The 23,016-nt window shown below is 39.4% G+C and overlaps 1 protein-coding gene across 1 annotated transcript in view; it reads left to right on the top strand.

Moving 5' to 3' along the window:
• VCAN (versican) overlaps nucleotides 1-23,016 on the top strand; it is a 119,381-nt gene that overhangs the window by 80,912 nt on the left and 15,453 nt on the right. The window contains exons 9-12 of the mRNA XM_055123646.1: nucleotides 81-194; nucleotides 2,323-2,436; nucleotides 10,582-10,740; nucleotides 13,078-13,160. Coding sequence (XP_054979621.1) covers nucleotides 81-194; nucleotides 2,323-2,436; nucleotides 10,582-10,740; nucleotides 13,078-13,160 — 470 coding nt within the window. The remainder of the gene's footprint in view (nucleotides 1-80; nucleotides 195-2,322; nucleotides 2,437-10,581; nucleotides 10,741-13,077; nucleotides 13,161-23,016) is intronic.

Raw genomic sequence — 23,016 nt, forward strand, 5'->3', positions numbered from 1 at the left:
GATAAGTGGCATTTATGCTAAAATACACGGACACTTAGCAATGAGCCTAATTGTTTTTCTTGCTTTCCTGCACATGATAGGAACTGATCGTTGTAAAACAAATCCGTGCCTTAACGGAGGCACCTGTTATCCTACTGAAACGTCCTACGTCTGCACCTGTGTGCCGGGATACAGTGGTGACCAGTGTGAACTAGGTAAGATATTTTTGGCTGAAATAGTATGTTTTCAGAAGCTGTATTACAGAGAATTTGCATGACCAGGATCCAACTGAGACTGTCAGAGAACAGCATGTGAAGAAAAACTTTTATCTAATTAAAAGATTAAAATCATATCTTCATAGAGTATTTTAAGTAAGATCTGGGAAGCAGGGAGAGATGTTTACTGAATTTTGTTAAACCAGAGACATACTGAGATCAGCTATGTGTGTGTGTGTGTGTGTGTGTGTGTGTGTGTGTGTGTGTGCATGTGACTGATAGGCCTTCCAAATGTAGAGTTGCATACATATTAAACAAAAAACAGAAAAGGAATTTGCTGTTCAAATAGGTATATTAATAAACAAGCAGTTTAAATATCAAAATTTCATAGTTATATTAATTACATTAAAAATCAGTGAGTTTAGTTTAGTGTTCTGAGACAGCTTGCTCTTCTGATGTGAGATGGGAAAGAACTTTCTCTTGCGAGCAACCAAGTTGCCTTTACTTTAGAGATGGCTTGAATTCATGACCTCTTCTCTTTTTGGTTTCAAGGAATAAAATTCAACTCTTTATTAAATTAGTTAATTTTGCTCCCATTCTTATTTAGTTTTCTATTTACTATCATTTAAAAAAACACTCCAGTTTTTATATACTTGAATATAAAACTCATCTCTGAGAGAAGAAATGATGTAGTATACTGGCAACATGTTCCTTCTGGAAGGAGCTTGATGGTTCCCTCGTAATGACTACTAAAAAATGTTCACAGGTGACACTTTCTATTAAATAAAATTTTGGGTAGAATGTTTCCAACATTCATGTTAAAAGATAATTTGCCTTGAAAAAGTAAAGGTGCTTGTAAGCTCAATTCATGTTATAACACGAATATAGAAAAGCTATGTAATACTTAAAGAAAAATTACATTTTAAATGTATATGCATGAATATACAATATATAAGCATACCAGCATCTATATGGTCCCAAATCTGTTTAAATAAATTAAAATAACATAATGAATCAGTGTATACAAAACTATTAGCACACTGGAACACAGCTAACTATTACACAGAGACCACAAACTACAGAACGCCCGTGCATTCTGTTTTCATGTTTGCTTACTTATGTGCTTATGGAAGAGAAGCATATTGGCAAAGAAAATACTAGAAACCTGTTTGGATCCTAAAGGTCTTGATTCCAGTGCACTGAATAGTTTTGATTCCTACTAATATTGGATGGTTCTGGGACTTGAGCATGTAGCAGAATCAACTGCGGGGGAGGGGTGTTGGGTAATGCACAGATTTTTGTTCCCAGACTCTGAGTATTTGCTGCGTACCGGGGCCTGGGATAGGGCAGGGACATGTATTTTTCACTTTCTTCAGCAGTGCTGCTGCTGCTCCTGTAGGAACCACATTTTGAGAATCTTTGCCCCAGACAGTTGGGTTCACTGGAAGTTTTGAAGCCAAAGATTAAAAGTGCTGTGATCATGTCTAAAGAAGCAGAGGAAAAGATGTATTATTTCAGGAAGGTCTCAGTGGCAATGAAGCCAGTGTCACAGTTTCAGTATTCCATATGTGGTGTACACAGAGCATGAAAGTGAAAGGACTATGGAAAGATCTATCAGTTGTAGGTTCATCTGAAAGCATGTGGTTTCTCCAAAAGCACTGTAGACAATGACCCTCCTCAATAGTATTGCAACTTTTCTTAGCAATGTCAACTTTAGCATTTGAAACACTATTTCACTTCTGAAATTCAGACTTTACAAGAATTATTTTCCTTAGTATAATTATTCCCTCAATACAATATTTGTTCTAAAAATGATTTTTTTAAAAAATTGAATTCCAGGATCCAGGATCCTACCGCACGTAGGTCATTAGCCTTGCACACAGCTGGCCAGGGTTTGACTCTGGCACTCCATATGTTCCCCTGAGCACTGCCAAGAGTGATCCCTGAGTGCTGAGTTATGAGTAAGCCCTGAGCACTGCTGGGTGTGGTCCCCTAAAACAAAACAAAACAAAACAAAAAATTGAAATTCCAAATTAATAAACCCTCGTGTTTTATCTGTAATAATATCCTAAATAGTCCTTTGACCTTATTTGGCAGTTCTTCTATAACTTTAAAAATTTTATTTCAGATTTTGATGAATGTCACTCTAACCCCTGTCGCAATGGAGCCACATGCATTGATGGGTTTAATACATTCAGATGTCTCTGCCTTCCAAGCTATGTTGGTGCACTTTGTGAGCAAGGTAAGAGTTACTGTAACATTTATGATAAGTTGTATTGATACTTAAGGTATTGCTTCCAGAGTGCCTTTTGTTCTAATGATTTTGATGTTTTAGTATTTTTAACTAGGCTGTATCTTCTATACTACATAAAAATTCAAATTACCTTTCCATTAGGTAACTCTATTTACCTAACTCACAATATCTAAAGAGTACCTTGAGTTGATAGGCTATTGTTATTTTGCTCATAGAATTGCACACAGGCACATTAAATTCAATGTAATGACCTCTAGCCAATAAAAGATATATTGTTGTTGGTATTCATGCTAGGGACAAACTAGGCATGGACTTTTATGTATGTGACTTATACAAAGGTGTACTTCATTGTTAGTTGCCTTTATCAACCTCTCCCTCCAAAACCTTTGAGATCTGATGTTATGTTTTGGCAACCATTACTAAAAAACGAGTTGTATTTAGTTTTACTTTAGCAAATACTAGATGAAAAGTACCGAGAATCCACTCATCAGGTAATATTCCTCCTAATGAAGCATCTGCATTTTTTTATTTTTTAATTTTTTTTTCTTTTTTGGGTCATACCCGGAGATGCACAGGGGTCACTCCTGACTCATGCACTCAGGAATTACTCCTGGCGGTGCTAGGTGCTCGGGGACCATATGGGATGCTGGGATTCAAACCTGGGTCGGCCGCGTGCAAGGCAAACGCCCTACCCGCTGTGCTATCACTGCAGCCCCAGCATTTGCATTTTTTGACTGCAAGAAAGGCTTATGTTGCTCTTTGCTGGAATCTCACAGTCCCTGTAATTTGTATTTTATGGTCAACCTAAGAGTATATTCTGAGTGGTTAATGGTAAACAGAAACAGATTGGATGCCCAGCACACTCAACTTGGAACATTAATTTCCTCTACATAAAGTCCTGCAGTGGTTTGGCTTTGACAAAAATGCTTAGTGCCAAGCTTCCATTCCACCAGACACATTGAAAATGTATTAGACACTCAAACACATAGGCCTGGCCCACATTCTGTTTTGCAATGTTAATTCAGACTTCACCACAGTTAAGGTGAAACTAAAAGCAGTCTGTATTGAATTGTCAATGAAAGCAGGTGGGAAAGAGCTCAGTTTTTAGGATCATTTCTTTTTCTATTGCTTAGGATGTCTGTCTTAGAATTTTGAATGGTTAGTATAAGGCCCTCTTCTTAAAAGAAAAGAATAAATAAAATGCTATGCGTAAAGAAAAATAGTATATCGAGGGTTTCAACTACATTTAATTGATTCCAGATTTCCTTAGTTCCATGTACAAAGAATACTTTTTTTAGAAAGTGTTTCATCATCAGCATTAGTTGAACACTTACTATATTCCAGGTTCTACTTTGCAAACCAGAGACAAGGGCTCTGAAGAAAGCAAAATCACCACTCTAGTTGACTTTGCATGACAGTTGGCAGGGAATAAAGAAAAAGTGCTAGTTATTCAATATATTCTATAGTTTACCAAATGTTTGCAAGTGCATCATTTTGATTGGTTGACATAGTATTTCTGTGTTAAGTGGGTCAGAAATTGACACTGAGTAAAGGAAAGTGAGGTGCTCAAGGCCACACAGCTAGTAATAGAAAGAGTGGGCAAAGTCAAAGACAATTGAAATTAAAAACATGAGAACTGGTCTTCAGTAGGAAGCTTGTGACTGGGGAAGGGAGGAAGGAGGGGTCGAGGATGGGGACACTAAGATAATGATCGAGGGGAGTGGTCACTCTTAAGGAGACTGGGGTTGCTGAAAGGAGGTAAAGTGACATGCCTCATACCCTGTCAGTAACCGCGTAGTAAACCACAACCTGAAAAGAAAGGATGTTACTGCTGTAGAGGCAGGCAGCATGGTGGGAAGGAAACCGGGGACATTGGTGGATGGTAGCAGACCCTGGTGAAGGCAGTGATGTTGGAACATCGTAAGCCTGAAACTCAATCATGGATAATTTTGTAGTTCACGTCACTCAGTCGAAAAAGAGAAAGAGTAGACAAAGTGAATCTATGGAATCTTTTCTGGTTTTGGTTTGTTTGGGGCCACACCAGCAGTTAGTGCTTGCTCCTGGCTCTGCATTAGGGATCACCCCTGGTAGTGTTCAGGAGGACCTTATGCGGTGGCAGGGATTGAATCCCATTGGGCATGTGCAAGGTAAGCTCCTTACCTGCTGTGCTACCTCTCTGGTCCCTAGGTGATCTTTAAATATCCAGGTTTTTCTTATTATCTTCACACTCATTTTTTAGAAATCTCAAAAATAAGCTTATGATGTAATATGTTCATCTGATGAATTCAGTGTTAACAGGCCCTTGTAAGGGACTTTGGAGCCAATTACTTGTTCCCACTCTTAAAAAAAATAGTAAAAATTATAACTATGTATCTCAATGTGATTCAATTTATAAAAATAAATTAATTTTGTTTTCTGGGATGAGGGAGAAGAGAATCTACAGGCATTATTTAGTTAAAAATCAAAACTACTCCAGCATAGGAAATAGGCAGTTCACAAAGCCAGCCATTGTCTGAGGTATCATCAGTGTGAGACAAGGTCCTGGTCCAATTCTTACTAGCCTACCTGATCCTAACTAAATGGAAAGTTTATGGCTCTGCATACTAAATCCAGCAGAACAAGCCTTTATTCAAATCAGAGCATTCTATAATAGGTAAATGAAGAATGCAAGACCCCTGATGACATCATTTAACCTGCTTAGTCAATATGACCTATTCACAACTGCCATCCAGCAAGGAGCAGGAAAAACAGCTTTGCAAGATTGACCCCAGCAAAGAATATCTGCAAGGATATTATACCACTTCATAGAAAGGCAGTCCCTCTGCCTGCCAGGTTGCTCTGATTCGCTCTACCCTGTAATGGCCTGTGGACACATACTCACTAGGCATTGTTGGTTTTGAACCAGTGATTTTCTTTTTAAGGTCTCATATAGAACCTAGTATGAAAATAACAAGGCAATCAGTGGTTAGACTGAGCTGTACATATAGGGGCAGTTTGGAAAATACCCATCACAGCATTTCTCAAGTCCAAAATAGTCTTTGCTGCTACATCTCTGAATGCTACTGAAAAGTCAAAATATAAGACCTAACAAAAATTTTTAACTACCAGCATTCTCTTACATTATTAGAAAATCAGAATAATGCTACAGCACACAATTCTACAAGGCATAGAAAGTGTACTAATGTTCTGCCTAGACGCATCTTTAGTGATGAGCTGGTATGGCCCCCACCCTGGCCTGGCTTTTTGAAATTGTTTCTAGGTTTTAAAGTAAAAAATGATGCTACCATCCAAAGTTCTTTATTTTAGAACATGACAATAGATTCCATTAACATAGACGCAAAGATTAAAACAGCACATCTAAGGTCAGTTAGACCATTGACTCCAAGGGTTTTGATCAGTTCCATAACAAACCTTTTCCTTGACAAACACTGATTATTGTTGTTCACTGGAAGGGAGTGAGGGTGTGTGTCTGCGTGTGTTTGTGTCTTGTGTGTTTGCATCTGCACATAGCATCCACCAATATCAGTGCCTGTCTGAGTTAGGAAAATTACATTCCTGGTTCTGTATGGGAAGGTTGTATAAAGCAACATGAACCATTAGCCCTTGTTTTGTTTTAAATTGCAGACTGTTGTTAATAATTATTCTTAGAATTGGATTTTTCCTCAAAATTAAAGTTTTTTTTCTTTCGGATACAATGAAGTATTGCTAGCTGAAGCCAGTTTGACATGGGGAGAGGTGTCAGACTGATGAAAGGTGTGCAGCCTGATTGAAAACCAAACCCCAGACCTTTTAAGGAACAATAAGACATATTTTACATGGAAAAAATAATTAATTAAAAAACAAATCTAGAAAGCTGGGTTGGGACATAAGACAAAAATTAGGTCCACATGCTTTTCATAAACAGAGTCCCAGTTGGATCTGTGATACCATATTGTTCCTGAACTTTACTGGATATAGCCCTGGAGGCCCCAGAGCACATGGGAGGTGGGGGGTGGGGGGCAGTGTGCAGGGTGGGGGGTAGAAGAGGGCAAACTTGGGGATCCCTAGCACCTGCAGAATCCTCATAGCATCACATCTTTGGGCTCCAGCAATGAACTCCTAGCAAAGTACCATTGGAAGCAGACCAAGGATTATCTGAGCACCATTTTTTTTTGAGGTTCCCCTAACTAATTTGAAAAAGAATAAGAGTAAAACCAACAGCAACAGCAAAACATTACAAAGTCAGTGGAATTCTAGCAAATAAAATTTGAGTTTTCTAATCCTCCCCAAAAATCACTAAATAAAGTTTGTTTTTCTTTCATTTCTGGTGCCCTGTAATTTAATGATCCCATTCTCCTCTCCCCATTAAAAAAAATTGTAAAGCAAGTTTAACTTTTACCCATGTTACTTGGCCTGAACAATTCCTCCAGTCTGATTAGCAGATGCAGCTGTGTGCCTGTTATTTATTGCCAGGACACAGAAATATTTTTTCTCCTCCTTTCAGGTTGCCTAAGAACAAATGTTTTCTTCATTAACAGCAGCGCTGTTGTCTAAACAGTTTTTCCATCCAATTTTTGGTGATGACTGTCACTGTTTCTTCAGCTGACCTTTTCTCTAGTCGCATTAGTAACTTCGCAATTCCCAGTAACTCTGAGGAAGGATACACATTTTCCTTGGAACAATAATCTGTAAAATCCAAAAGGGGATTGTCGGACAGAGATGAGGCAGTTTGGAACACACAGAGTGGTCCCATCCGAAGCTTTTCAGAGATAAATGCCTATAAGCGTTGACAGTTTCTTAAAGCTTGATAATCGTGTGGGCTGGAGCGATAGCACAGCGGGTAGGGTGTTTGCCTTGCACTCGGCCAACCCAGGTTCGATTCCTCTGCCCCTCTTGAAGAGCTTGGCAAGCTATCCAGAGCATCTCACCCTAACGGCAGAGCCGTATTCTATATGCTAAAAACAGTAACAATAAGTCTCACAATGGAGACGTTACTGGTGTCTGCTTGAGCAAATCGATGAGCAACAGGGTGACAGTGACAGTGACAATCATGTTGTAGGTGTTGGAAACATTACCTATGTAGCATAAGAAAAAAGTTTGATATTTTTTATTTTATAGTTTTAATTTATTTTTTTAATTGAATCACCATGTGAAAAGTTACAAAGCTTTCAAGCTCAAGTCTCAGTTACATAATGCTCAAACACCCATCCCTTCACCAGTGCACATATTCCACCACCAAGAACTACACTCCCCTCCACTCCCCTACCCCCCAGCCCCCCACCCTGCCTGTGTAGCTGATAAATTTCACTTTACTTTCTCTTCACTTTGATGAGTGGCACTGTTTCATCTATAGCGTCAGCTTCTGAGATCATAAATCGGACATGTATTTCCCCGCACACCCCTTGTTTTCCACACAGGCAAAACTCGCTCTGTGGGTTTTGTAATATAACTTGTGCACCTTGGAAATCTTAAAGCATTAGGTCTATTTCTATACATCAGATGATTGTTAAAGAGTGTTATCCAGAAAGCCACTTTTTAGACCACTCGGCCCCGCTACCTCCGAAAGCCACTTTTTAAAAATGTGTGGCACACAAGCATGAAAATATGTAAATCTGTAACTGTACCCTCATGGTGATTCACAAGTTAAAAAAAAAGTGTGGCATATTCTTTTTAGGTAAGATTAAAAAATCAGAATTCTGATACCTCCTATCTGCACAGCATCCTCAAAGATGTGGCTTGACCCATTCTTTCATTGTACATTTATGGGATTTATGAATACTAAAAATTAAAGTGAGCCAGATGGATGTTTTGCTTTCTCAAAGTTAAAACATCACTCTGTGTTATTTACACATCTAATTGTTGAGAAGAGATGGTTTAGATAGTACAGATGATAAATTGTCCCTATTTAGTTTTGGCAGAAACTCTCATCTTGCATTTTAGACCTGTACTTGAATAAGCACCTACTTGCTGAGAAAGGCACTGCAGCAAGTCTGTATGTAGTCAGGCACATACATTTCATTTTTAGATTCAACATCTTTGAATTTAACTTCAATTTTATGCATCTAAGAGGGAAAAACCTAACGATAATCTTTTTAAATAGAAAATAAGACAGCAAATGAGACCAGAAGCATTTGGGTTTACATCAGATGAAACAGATTGTATGAGAATTTTTTCCCCCTAATATATTATTCAATACTCAGGATGCCTCTGGAATCTTAAATTGGGTGTTTCAAAGTAAATGATTATATTCAAGGTGAAGGAGAGATTTGCTAACACAGTATTATATTTGAATTTGGCAGTGGGTGTAATAAAAACGTTCTTAATTTTCCTCCCCTATAAACCAGAACCTTCATATATGAAGATCTGTTCCTATCCTCCTTCTCCCATATTACCTCTAAGTCCTTCCATCTGAGCTCCCCAAAAGGAAAATCGCTACATCCAAGTGACTAAAATATGATTCACTCTTTTTAGAGTGAATTCATTCACAAAGTGCTTTTCTGTTTTGGCTTTCCAAGCAATGCTCAGGGAGCCTTATCACCACTCCCAGTCATAGCATGGCTACACAGGCCTCATAGCCCCACGCACTGGCCTACTGACACTGCGCCACTCGTTCAGGACTCAGCGGTGCTTGGCAGCCACTGGCGACACCCCAAAGGTGCTGGAGGTACACCTGATACTAGAAATCAAACTCCTGCCTGCCAGTCATGCACTCCAGCCCTTTAAGTATTTCCCTGCACCACTGAAAGCTACTTTCATACCAAATCATCTAGCTGTGTCTTGGGTCATTTCCTATGAGATTTGGTGATCTCCAAACAACACTTTAGTGAAACTCCAAACTTCCAGTGCGCCTTATTTAAACCAATTAGTCAGCTGGCAGTAACTAAACAACAGGCCTGATAGACTAAACTGAAATAAAACTGCTTCCAGAGATAAGCTACATCTGCTGTGGGACTATGATCGAAGTCACTGATGCCAGAGAAAACTTTTTTCTCATATATTTCCTCAAAATTATATAAAAAGAGACAGTTTTATTTTCAGTTTGACCATCAGGTAAACAAGTGTTTATTTGTTCGGGACAATTTTCTTCCTTCATCTACCCACCCCTTGTAGAATTAGGGATGATTGTTAGGTAATCAGTAAGTTTTGGGTGACCTAAAATTGATAAACTTGGCAAACTTTCAGCTTTTATATGTACTTCTTTCAAGTCATGTTTTGAGATAGATTTTGTGAATATCAAAATTATTCCTATTGACCATTATTTGAAACATGTAATTAAATCCCACATTTGAATCTGTGAGTCTGAGTGAAGATTACCAGTGGGAATACCAATGGGTGTTACAAGCAAGCTTTTGTCCTGTTAAAATATTAAAAAGTGACAATAATAGAGGAATTGTGGATGTTTAGATATTCTTGAAAAGAATTTTCATCACATCAGGATAGTTATAACGTGTGTGTTGTGAAAGAGAGAAAAAACGTATCGCTATACAGGTACATGTAGTCATATATGCATATAGATTGACGAGTAAGGGATGTTAAAGAACTTCAGGTATTTCATTCTTAATAAACTTAAAATTCTAGAGCATCTGCATTGGGAGTTACCTTATTCCCACTCCTTTGGGTACAAGAGCACAGTCTTGGCTACTTTCCAGAAGCTGCCTACATTTCCTTTTGTAAATCTCCTCTGACAAGAACCTGTGGCCACCCAGCTATCTCCCTGGGAAGTAGGAAACAACTGGCCTTTGAAGTCCCTGTGCAAACAAAGCACTCATATTCCTGTTAGCCAGCATTCTTATCTTATCATTTGAATGATTCTCTTTAGGAAAGTTGTGTTGGTCAGGAATTTGCCTGCGTGGCTGGACAGACACTGCAGCCTACGGCTTTGGCTCTCTCCTCTACCAGAAGGAGACAGAAGTTTTCCCTTCTGTTGAAATTGGCTTCAATCAAGGAAATTACAAAAAGCCACTGCCCCCTTCATGTGTCACAGGAATCAGTGGGACGGGGTCTTTTTATGATAATTTCCTTGTCAACTGGGTCCATATTGCATGAATCTGTTACTTAAGACATTGGCTTGGTCTTTTATTAATAAATTAATGACTGTACAGGTCAAGCTTGGATGATGAAGGTGAATTTAATAAATCCCTTGTTTCTTCACAGACACTGAGACTTGTGACTATGGCTGGCACAAATTTCAAGGGCAGTGCTACAAATACTTCGCGCATCGACGCACGTGGGATGCAGCTGAAAGGGAATGCCGTCTGCAGGGCGCCCATCTCACCAGCATTCTGTCTCACGAGGAACAACTGTTTGTGAATCGTATGTGCCAACTCTACACAGTTTCCTGAAATTCCCTTCCTTCTTACCGCAGTCTCAGCTTTCTCGTTTCTAAGGAAAAGAAGCAGCTTTTTCAGTTGTCATTAATCTTACTACCTTCCTTCTCTCTGAACAACTTGGAATCTTCTGAGTTCTTTCCCTGCCTTGGGAAACATTCAACTATGACCTAGGAACATTGCTTGGGTGGGCAGCTATAATTAGAGAGGAGTGTGCTGTAGTTTCTGATAGAAACATATTAGTCGACATTTTTTGGAACTGATAAATGCCTATTTATCATTGCTGTAGCACCGTAGCATTGTCATCCCGTTGTTCATCAATTTGTTTGAACGGGCACCAGTAACATCTCCATTGTGAGACTCGTTGTTACTGTTTTTGGCATATCGAAAATATGCCATGGATAGCTTGCCGGGCTCTGCCATGCAGGCAGGATATTCTCGGTAGCTTGCTGGGCTTCCCGAGAGGGATGGAGGAATCAACATGCAATGCAAATGCCCTACACCACGCTGTGCTATAGCTCCAGTCCTGTTTATCATTTATCATTGTCCAGAATAATTATCCTGGTTACCTTTGTGGTCTCTATTTGAGTATGGGAATAAGTTGTTTCAAGTTAAGGAAATTATTTTTAATTTTTCGGACACTAATTAAAGACATGTTATTAATAACACCTCCATGTTATACTGTGAATGTAATTGGTTCTTATCCAGGTTTCTTATAATCTTCAGACCAGAGGTTTACATTTTTTCATTTTCTGACACTTTTTCAGAAAAAACGAAAATCCTGTAGTGCCCTCCTAAAAATCTCCTTTCTTTACATGAACATATAGAAAATGCACTCCATACTACTATGGCACTTCTTGAATTATTCCATTATAGCATTGTCGCACTGTCATCCCGTTCTTCATTGATTTGCTTGAGCAGGCACCAGTAACGTCTCCATTATGAGACTTGTTGTTACTGGTTTTGGCATGTTGAATGTGACACAGGTAGCTAACCAGGCTCTGCCAGCATATTCCAGTATGCTGTTATAGATTTAGAGAAACCCCCACCACCACCCCTATCCCCCCACACACTATTTTAGACTAGAGAAATCAGGCTTCAAATGAATCAATGGAGACTGAAAACTAATGCAACTTAATATTGGACCTTTTTTTGCCATACCCCATGGTGTTCAGGGCTTACTCTACCTCTGCTCCTAGAGATTACTTCTGGCTTGCTCAGGGCAACACAGGGTGCTGTGCAATGCAAACTCCCAACCCGCTGCACTTTGCTCAGGCCCTTTAATATTCAAACATTTTTTTTAATTTTTTTTATTAGTTTATTTTTAATTAGAGAGTCATCGTGAGGGTACAGTTACAGATCCATACATCTTTGTGCTCATGCTTCCCCCATACTAATATTCAAACTTTTAATGTAACTCCTCAAAGCACATTATAGCAAAAGGCAGCTGGCTCTTCTTTTGTAGCAAGCATGGAGAAAGCCTTTGCTCATAATACATAGCTTGATGTTCTATTAATTATGTTCTCATGATGCCTGCTATCTTAGGAATTTGACTTGTTAGTTTGCAATCTGTAAATGGTTCATTTAACCTTTCTGTTAAAAATTATGACTCATATTATAAGAAATTGTTTTTGAGGGTGATTTGGTAAAACACTGGTTCACTGTATAACAGAAGAAATATGTGACTTCCACTGTGAGACTCACAGGGATATGATCTGTCACAGTTTATTGGGTGGGTTATTGGATTGTTAATGGCATAATATAGAAAAATAGATCTTATCATTAGATAAGTAAGCATAAAAATGCACTGTAGCACTGTAGCACTATAGTTCCATTGTTCATTGATTTGCTCAAGCGGCACCAGTAACATCTCCTTTGTGAGGCTTGTTGTTACTGTTTTTGGCATATCGGATGCACCACGGGTAACTTGCCAGACTCTCCTGTACGGGCGGAATACTCTCGGTAGCTTGCCGGGCTCTCTGAGAGGGACAGGGACAGAGGAATCGAACCTGAGTTGGCCGAGTGCAGGGCAAACACCCTATCCATTGTGCTATCGCTCCAGTCCAAGCATAAAAATAATTAAAATAAAAATATTTGAAGTAATTATGTCTGAGGATGCTTCATAAAACTTGCAAGCTAGCTTTTTATTTCAAAGCTCTTTGGGAAAAGACAGATAAATCATGAAGCTTTTTACAGGCAATGTAACAAAATACTATCCAGGAAAGAATGCCTGATTCACTTTGAAAAAAAAAAGTTTGCTTTGATGCATGTCATCCATGAGTGGGAAAGTTAATAAAATATCTGTGTTGTTTCCCTTTCTTAGGCTTGGGCCATGATTACCAGTGGATAGGCCTCAATGACAAGATGTTTGAACATGATTTCCGTTGGACTGATGGCAGCTCACTGGTAAGTTGCTAATGATAAATAAAAATGACACAAATTCTAAGAACTTGGTACTGTGCAGTGATTGTATGTAGCACAGTGTATGTCAGACTGGAGACAAGGTAAATGACTTGCTCAGGGTCACTTCTGAGAGAGGCACTAGCAGAGACTTCTGTTCAAACTGATCCATCTAGGGAGTCACGACAGTTATTGTAATACAGAGTTCATCAGATTTACACTTAACAAAGAAAATTGCTTGATCAATCAGAATTGCCTTAGGTCTATTTTTCAGGTAGTTACCTTTGTTATTCCTTCTAAGCACAAAGAAAAAAAGAATAAATGAAAGAGAACAGGCCTTAAAAATTACCTTTCCTTCTTACATAATTGCACTGGAAATCTGCTGTATGGCATCACCCTTTTGTGGGGGAATTGCTCCCACAAAGTGCTCAGGATGTCCCAGGAGATTACTGACAGTTCAAAGCAAGGGACAGAGGACGCGGTTCTACTCAGGCCCTGTAGTTCCAGGAATACCTGGATAGTGCTGCAGGCGGTCGACAGCACATACCCTTGATGCTCAGGGCCTCTGGGCATGCAGCTGGATTTGCTTTGGGGAATGGAATGAGGGTTGGATGTATGCTGCATAACTCTACCCATTGAACCTGGCCCAAACGTACCTCATTTTATCCAAGCAAAATAGCACATTTTTCTTTCACCTTAAGAAAAACTGATGAATTATCATTTTGTGATTTTCTGTTCTTTAAAACTTCTGATCACTTCAATCATTTTTCTTTAGCTTTGTCTACTTTCTTACCAAATACTGGCTATCTCCTTGAATAGGCTGGAATAAATTTCTTCAGGAAACTCTCAGGACCAGATGAAGCTGTTTTGAGTCACTACAAATAAATACATGCGTCTAATTCATTAGGAATTGGCTATATTGGTGCTTCTAGATGCTGGTTGCTTATTAGAATCAACTGAGGGGTGCCATTAACTGCCCAGGCCTCAGGCCAGATTCATTAAAGGAGAAGCTCTAAATGTCTCCCAGGTGATTCTAAAATACAGCCAAATTTGGGATACACTGAGCTAGACCTGAAGTGTAAATTAAATTCTAAATTGAATTAAACAAGAGTAAAAATTGAAATTAATCTTTGGGTCTCTTTTTTATGAGTTACTTTGGTGCTTAAATTTCTCCCACTAGCTGCCACTTTGGGGAATTAATGAGTTTGGCAAAGTGTAAAGCTCATCCCAGAAATGATGCCAAAATAATCTCTGCTTTTGGAAGTTTATTCTTTCTAGGAAAGTTTCTTGGATCTTCTGAACATCCTTCTCAGTTCATCCCTGTGCTATGCTAAAGCACTTTGCATTTGTTTAATCCCATACAACAACTTTCAGAGACTCTTTCTGTGTTTTGCAGAGGACAGAGAAAGTAGGCTAATCTGAGTTGTTTACACAGAGTCACAATGCCGTGGAGTGGTCAGGTTGTACTTGAACCATCAGGCTGGTCTCCAGAGTCACAGGTCTTCTTCTTAGAAAGAATATTTTCTAATTATTGTGGACAACTAAACCTTTAAAATAGTTTTGTTACCATTTTTCATTTATGTAGACGTTTATACACAATTATACATCAAAGACAAATGAATTCTTCCTTGTCAAATATCTATTTCACTCCTATACGATAAACTGGGTTTCCTGGATGCTCACTATTAAATATTTTTCCACAAATTTTCCACAAAAATATTCCATGAACACTGCAGATCTGTGTGAGTTCCCCACTCTGATATAGAAGCCAGAATGCCAGGGACTCAGGTGGCATCTCTGGCAGGACTTAGATGTATCTTGCACACCCAGACGAGGGTTTATCTTAAAGTGTACCTGTTGGCTGGGTGCCTGTATGTTCAGGCTCTGAGCCAGGACTAGCTGCACTTGGCTAGGTATAGTAGATGCAAATTCTGCCATTGGTTAAGTACTGATCTGACTGGGCCACGCCACGGCAGCTTCCGATTGGTTCTGAAGAGTTGAATCTGTGTGTCTCTTCTTAGCATCCTGTGCTACTCTGTGTTTTTTCTGTTTTCTCTTCTTTAGCAATTTAGCTCTTCAAAGGACTGGGTTTTTATATGTGCTTTTTACTTCTCACAGTGTCTTGAATAAGGCTGGTTAATGAAGCAATACTGGTGTGTATTGCACACCTCTGTGAGGACTGTAGACACCTAACATTTCTCTTTCTTGCCAGGTGACATTTAAGTGAGAAGGGGTCATCACTCCATTACACTGAAGCAAGTCAACTAATTTTTTGGAGCGGGGGGGAAGGGGAGAAGTAATTATCCATTCATTTTTAGTGAATTGGGAAAAGTCTTTTTTTTAAATAACCAGTCTTGTAGTCTAGCTTGGTCTCTCAAATTTGATTAAATAAGTGATCACTATGTTTTGTGACAAAGGAAAAACTGATATTTCTCTGATATACTCTGGGTTATTAAGGAGAGAGTAAAACTTCAGCTTGGAGAAGGCAGGAAATGCATTCCATAAACAAGCAAAGTTCATCAAAGAAATGACATGAGTCAGTGTAGAAGAAACTGAGGTCCTTGGTTTCTTCTTAAGCCACTCTTTGTGTTAAACAAAGTGTACTAAGGTGTATCCTTTGACTTTGAACATTTTGGACCAGAAAAGAACATCTGCCCAACACTCTATCTCCCTCCCATTTGACTGATCTCTGGCCCACTTGCCTGCGTTTTTGACCACCAGTTCCTCTAGCGTTCCTTCCCAGAACAGCCTAGGTGTGTCTTAACACGTTTGTAGTTCTCTCCTCAACCACCATCCTCTTAACGTGTTCCACATGTGCACAGACCTTTGAATAATATAGTTCCCCTTTGTCTTACTGTTTACTTCAAGTGTCTTGCTTTTGAAAATAGCCCTACTAGTAAATTCTTCATCAGGAAGAGCAGTATCTGCTTACCCTTGGAAATGATGTTAACTTGACTGTGTGCAGTTTTAAGGACTTTGTTTATGTTTTAGAGTGATTTTGCACCCTCTCATTTTTTGGTTGCATTTACTAGAGTTTATCTATCTTGGGAGGTAGAGTAGTTTTAAAACAAAAAATAACCCTTGATCTTTGTCAACTATTATCCTTTGTTACTCATAGTATTATTCAGTAAAAACAAGTTCCTTTGTATTAGGTTAAGTTTGTAAGTTCATTGAAATAACCGAGCTTCACTTCAAATAATCTTGCAAGATGATTGTATCATATTTAAGATGATTATCCTTATAGCTATATTAGTTCAGTTTATATTCTTATACTAAATTAATGATGTTTGCTAGACAAGTTACTTAAATTGAACTTCTTCAACTTTTAATCCATTCTGCATTATTTGGTTAGAGCATAGATGCTATTCATTAATAAAATATCAAATGCTTTTGCTATATCTTAAGAATATTCCTTCTCATTTAAATTGGGTGCTTTCTGAATAAATTTACAAAAGTATAATCTTGAATAATATGGCTCACATTTTATCCTTTCAGTTTAACTTAAGGTCATTTTATTTGAACACATTCACTTTATCACTTGGCTTTCTGCTAACAAGTTATTCTTTAACTTGGCTATTGATGTGAAATGCCCCAAGTGCTTGAATAGAAATCCTGACAACTTCAGTAATGAATTACTTCACTTGTCACCAAGTCAGGCCTTCAAAGACACTAAGTTAAGCTGTCCAAGTTAAATACACATTAAAGCTAGCAAACTTAAACAAATGCTTCTTATCTAGCTTCTATACTATGAGCTGACTTTTAAGGTCTTTCCTTAACCAATTGTTAAATGAATGACTAGTCTGAAGTCTTTTTTCCCAAATCAGTTTTTCAGTACCTGTGACCTTCTTCTCCCTCACTGTGACCTCTTGTTCCTCCCTTTTTCAAATTCCTCAATGTCTTTCTACAGCCTTCAATATAAAGTTCTAATTATTAGCCTGGCACACAGAGTCTGCCAACTCCATCTGCCACTTTTTAAGCTCTGTCACCTCGGAATACTCAGTTCCCGGAATAATACATGATATAGCCCCTGTGGGCCTCTGCTTACGCTTGATACTTACCTAACACTTAGAAAGTTCTTGTTTCTTGCCCTAATTTCACTGAATAAACCTACAAGTACTTAGTGAGCTAAGAGACTTCTTCTTCAACAAGGCCTTGCTGACGGGGTGTGACTAAGGTCTCCTCTCTGTGTTTCTGCAGCCCTTCCTGCCCATTCCCCTTCTACTCCAGACGCCTTCCCTGACAGGGATGGAGCAGGGATTCACTTGGGGCTTCGTTTTCTTAGCAACAGAGGTTGACAGGGGGAAAAAGAGAAGCTTAATAAATGTTTTTGGAATGATAATATTCATACACTTTTCAACCAGCTCTATTATCTTTTGACAATTGAAATAAACAGTTAATGTTTTGGCTGAATCTCAAACATTCCTTTGTATTCCTTTGTGACACTTTTTTTCTTTTGAGCTTCTCTAAAGGTGCTCAGGGGGTCAGCGCACCAACTATTTTTGGCCAGGCCAGCCAGAGGTTCCACATGAGCACGGGGTTGTGGGGGGGATGTGATGTTGTCCAGGGGATAATCTGGGCCATCCTGGCAGTGTTCAGAGACCTACAGGGCTACACCTAACTTGTTATTCTCTGGGGACCTTGTGGGGCTGAGGATTGAATGGGGGTAGTCCTCATGCAAGACATGTCCCTTATTCCTTGTACTGTCTCTTACCTTAGTCTTCATGAAACTTTCTATTTGTCTAAGTTAAGTATCGTAGAAGCTAGGGGCATGGTATCTTCATAGGGTGCAAATTTCCACTAAATGTATTCCTAGTACCATGTGTACACACACACACACACACACACACACACACACACACACACGCAATTCTTTTACATTTAGTCTTGAGCCAAGATGAAAACTATTAAAACACAATAGAATAGCTTTCAATTATGGTGAACAGGAAAAATGATATTAGATCAGAAGTATAGAGCTAAAGATAAGACATCGTACAAAAAGTTATTGACCAAAGGACTAGAGATACCTTTATTCGAAGTGATGTTAATTTTATGCCAGGATGTTCTAAGAACCTTTATTTAAAATAAGTGTTGGGAAGAAAAAAGTATGAAACAAAAGTCAACCTCTGCCACCACAGGCTTGTTATATCAGGGTAGCTTCTCCATGATGTTTTAAGAAATCAATGACTACACAAACTTTGAGGAAAGTATTTCCCTCCTCAGGATAGACACATATTCTGTCAATCTGCATCCTAAAGAAAAATAACCTATACAAATATAATTTTCATGTATCTGCCCATAAACTTCTTAGAAGAATTATTTAAACAACTCTCTTATAAACTACAGACAATAGTGTGTCCATAAATAGCACAATTAGGGATCTGTTAGAAATTGTGTTAATCACACCACTTTTAAAATAATACTCCCCAGCCAAAGGTTTAAAATCAGCCTGTAGATCAGAGATTTAAAGCAGTGACCCTCTTGCTCTCTCCTCTCTCGGAGTCTCCTCTCTTTTGTAACACTGTTCTCCCTCCCCCACCTCCTGCGGCCCATGGAAAAAAATCCTCATCAGGGCAATTCTCCATGATCCGAAGTAGGCCCTTTTTCTTTGTCACCTTCTGTGAGTTCTATGCTTACCCCCGACTGCTGGCAGTCAGAGGCTTCAGAGGATCAGAGGTTGTTCCTTCAGAGGGGTCGCTTACCTTCAGAACTTTGTCAGGAGGCTCAGGATAGAGTAGAACTGTACTTAGTAGAATAGTAATTCAGTTATTATTATTATTTTTAAACATCTTGAGATGTTTAGAAAGTTTGGTTTATTTGGAAACAGCAACAGCAAACAAACAACCCAGAAAGCACGGACTTTGCTCTCAGATGTATTTTTTTTTTTTTAAGAAAAATGTTCTCTTCAGCACTTCGACTTCAACTGTCTCTACTCTGCACCAATATTGAACCCTGTGACATTCTAGCTTGTCAGCTTTCTGGGAACGAGTTACGATTCCGTCTCCCTCTCTACTGTACTGTTTGGAAAAAGCAAGGAGATGTTTTCTCCTCAGCATTTTTTTGAATCTAGTCAGAAAATTTTTAAACTCAGTTCCTAAATCACAGATCTATAAATGTCTTATTTTGTAGCTCTAACCAAATAATCGTGCCCCTTGATAGATCTAATATAAATTTTTAAAAGGTCTGTTTTACTTAAAAAAAATCCCAAAACAACAACGTCCTTAAAAGTTTTTCTTGAGATAAACGAATTTGCTTCCCCCACCCTTACACCCACTCACTCATCAGTTTTGATAAACTTGGGCAAGCTTTGGCAAGTTGGTGGGGCAAGGCTTCAAGACCCCCCACATGCTCTCCAGTTTGAGCTGATTCATGAAAAGAGCCAGATTGGTGGTGGGTTTGACTTTAAATCCAGAGGTCCTTTTTTTCCCCCATAAATAAACACATCAGTCTGTCAAGCAAAGTATTGTGAGAAAAAGCAGCTTTCCAAAAGATAGAAACAATCAAGAAATAGCCCTTAACTCAGGAAGGCACTCCTCAGAGAGGAAAATGGAGTAACAAATAGCAGGCCTGAAGCCATTATTCTTTTTTTCTGCAGCAATGTATCATTATTACCTCTGTAGAAACACAAAGGTTTCTGTCCTCCTTTTCCTCCCAGAGGTCTTGGCCCTTGTTAAGAGACTCACCAGTTTTACTAATTTCCAGTGTTTTCTAAACTGGTTTGTAAGATTACATATGATTTGGCAGAAAACAATGTGGAATACAACTTCCTACTCCGCACTTAAATTTTGCTTTTTCTACCTGAACACCTTAAAAGAAAGCCGTTTGTAAAGGATTTTCAGATGAATGTAGTTGGCCGGGATGTGGTTTTATATTCCAAATCGAATGGCACTTTGCTTCGAACAAGTCACGCTGCGCATGGAGATTAATTTTATTATGTTACATCTTACAGGCTTCATTCTATTACCCTAAAAGCCAAGGAAAACATATACTGTTTCCTTATCCTTTAACACATTACTCATGAATGGAAGAATTCTGTCTCTTTTCTGTAAAAGACCACTGAGCGCTTAATGAAAAATTTCACTTGTGTTTGTGGTTCAGTTTGATTTGAAACCAAGAACTCTTTCTTCCGACTCCGTGTGTGAAAGTGTGTGAAATCTTATGAGTCATAGAGTAGCTTTGGAGTACAAAACCCTTCTCTCCACCTTGACTTTACTTAAGGGCAGAAAACTAGCTAGTGTAGGCCAAACAGCTGGAAAAACAGTATTTACCCATCCTTGGGAAAACATTTCATAATTGACTAGATCATCCTAAAAGCAGAAAGAAAGAAAATGGATCAATGCCGTCGTCGTTCCTTCCTACAGATTTCTCAACAGCACCCACAAAAAGAGTTTAAAATCACATACCGGTATTTAAATGTAATTGCAAATTAGTTTAAAGCAGGCATTGAAGAAGGCTCAATAGAAGTGAGGTTTGGCAGTCACACATTTGGATCCTTAGAGCTTCCTCAGTGCAGACCTGTGCAAACAAGCTTGGTGGGGAAGGCACCCACTGGCACCATTCACGAGGGGGCTAAATGCAGGGACTCTGGGGGCGCTCTGCCTGGGACCAGTCTGCCAGGGTCCTCACAGTGGGAGTCGCTCACATCCCTCAGAAAATGCAGTTGATAATTACAGCTTTGTAGGCCAGTGAGCTCACAGTATTAACAAGATTAGTGCTATGCTTCAGAGCTGGCAGATCAGAGCTCCTGCACAGAGATTTGCCAGCTTGAAAAATAATGGGCATATTGCCACTTTCACAACTATCAGGAGACCCCAAGTTAGTTTTTCTTCCCTTCAGCATACTCATGTTTGGAGGCTCTGACTCCAGGCTGCCAGCCTCGGGCCCGGACACCAAAACAAACGTTTCTTTCTCCTTTCAAACAAAGCTGCTTTTTTCCCCCTTTTAGTTGTCCATCAGCAAATTACTCCGTTCAGCTCAAAGACAACAGCAAAGCCATACCCTTCCTTAAGACATAAATAAATAAGGGCCCTGGCCAGAGGATCCTGAAGCAAGTTCTGGGCTCAAAAGAGAGTCTATCTCTACCTCACATGGAGCTTATTTTGCCCCTAACCAGTTAAAAACTAAAACAGAGTCAAATGTACCCCCATCCCACCCTGGAGACTGTCAATAAATGCCTATTATGTGCTACAGACAGCCAGGGGGAAAAGGCATTTTGAGAGCAAATGTTTTGATTTCTGTAATATGTAGCCGCGCAGCTTTTGAGATAACCACTTGACCTGTGTTAGGAAAGAGGCCCGGGTTGGCCCTGCACGACTATTCTGAGCTCTTTTATTTAGAGAAGAGGTGATTTCTTATCAGCATGTGTTTCAAACGAGGAAATCTTGGAGCATTTTCTATTAGGAGTTTGATCAAGGTTTGTGGTTGTTTGCTTATTCTTGCCATCAGCTGTCTTGGATTTTATTTGAGCCTTGGGAATGCAGCAGGTAAAGCATTGTTGGACCCGAGTGATAAAAGGAGTTTACATGCAGAAAACTCATATAAAGGTATCGAGTTAAGTTTTCTCTTAAAAAATAAACTCTGAATTCTACCATAGACATTCTTGTGTGCACATAGCTATTTGTTTATGAACTGTTCTGTTCTGAGGTTTTAGGTGGGTATTGTAACAATTCCCTCTCGGAGAGCCTGGCAAGCTACCGAGAATATCCCACCCGCATGGCAGAGCCTGGTAAGCTACCCATGGAATACTCCATATGTCAAAAACAGTAATAACGACAGTCCTCATTACCCTGATTCTGAAAGAGCCCCTAATACGCCATCAGGCTACACTAGCATGCGACAGGGAAGAATGGAGATGTTACTGGCGCCCGCTCGAGCAAATCAGTGAACAACGGGATGACAGTGATAAGTGATTATAACAATTTATTTTATCGAAGTAACATTAGTTTACCTTACAAAGTACTCTTGAAACATGGACAAGGGGCTGGATAAATAGTATAGCAGGCAGGGCACTTGCCTTGCTGCCAGCTTCCCTGGGTTTGATCCCTGGTCCCGTGAGTCTGCCATGAGTGATCCATGGACGCCAAGCCAAGAATAAACCCTGAACACTGCTGGGTGTGGCCTCGAACAAAAAACCAAGCAAACAAGTAAATATTTATATATTTGGGGTGGGGGGTTACACATTACTGAAGGGAGAGGAACTCCAACCCAGAACCACTGGGTTGCAGTGGTGGGGTGGAGAGTGTTATAGTTGAGATGAGAGCAAAGTGAGTTTATAAAGAGAGTTAAGTGGTCAGATTGACATGGTGGAGGTCTCCAGAGAGAGAGAGAGAGAGAGACAGAGACAGACAGACAGACAGACAGACATATGTATGCACATGCACACAGACACACAGATCCCTTTTAGCCCACTCTTAGACATACTTTCGTTGTCTGTCTTTGGGCTGCTAGGGTGGAAAGATTCTACTTTCTTCAGATTATTTAATTCTGGCCCTGGGTGAGCAGGAGATGTGGAGCCAGTTCTGGGAAGGGAGTAAATCGTCTATCAGATGTCCTGAGCCAGTCATAAGGAGGGTGGAAGATTGTATAAAAATGATTGGAGCCTATCCTGGGAACAGAGTGGCTAGACTAGTTCTAGGAATTGGGCAGCAGACTGGAGTGACAGTGGGGACAGTTGAGTATCCTGGGCACAACTGATTGTGCTAGCAGGGATGGTCTTGGCGGTCTGGCATCTTTCTTGGGGGGTTATGCTAGATCACCTCATTTATCACAGCACACCCTAAATTTGACCATATCTTATGCAAGTTTACCACAGAACTAAATTATTTAAAAACTTTGGAGATAAAATAGAGAAAAATAAACTATCTTA

The sequence above is a fragment of the Sorex araneus genome, chromosome 1 (genome assembly GCF_027595985.1).
Source record: "Sorex araneus isolate mSorAra2 chromosome 1, mSorAra2.pri, whole genome shotgun sequence".
NCBI classification, from domain to species: Eukaryota; Metazoa; Chordata; class Mammalia; order Eulipotyphla; family Soricidae; genus Sorex; species Sorex araneus.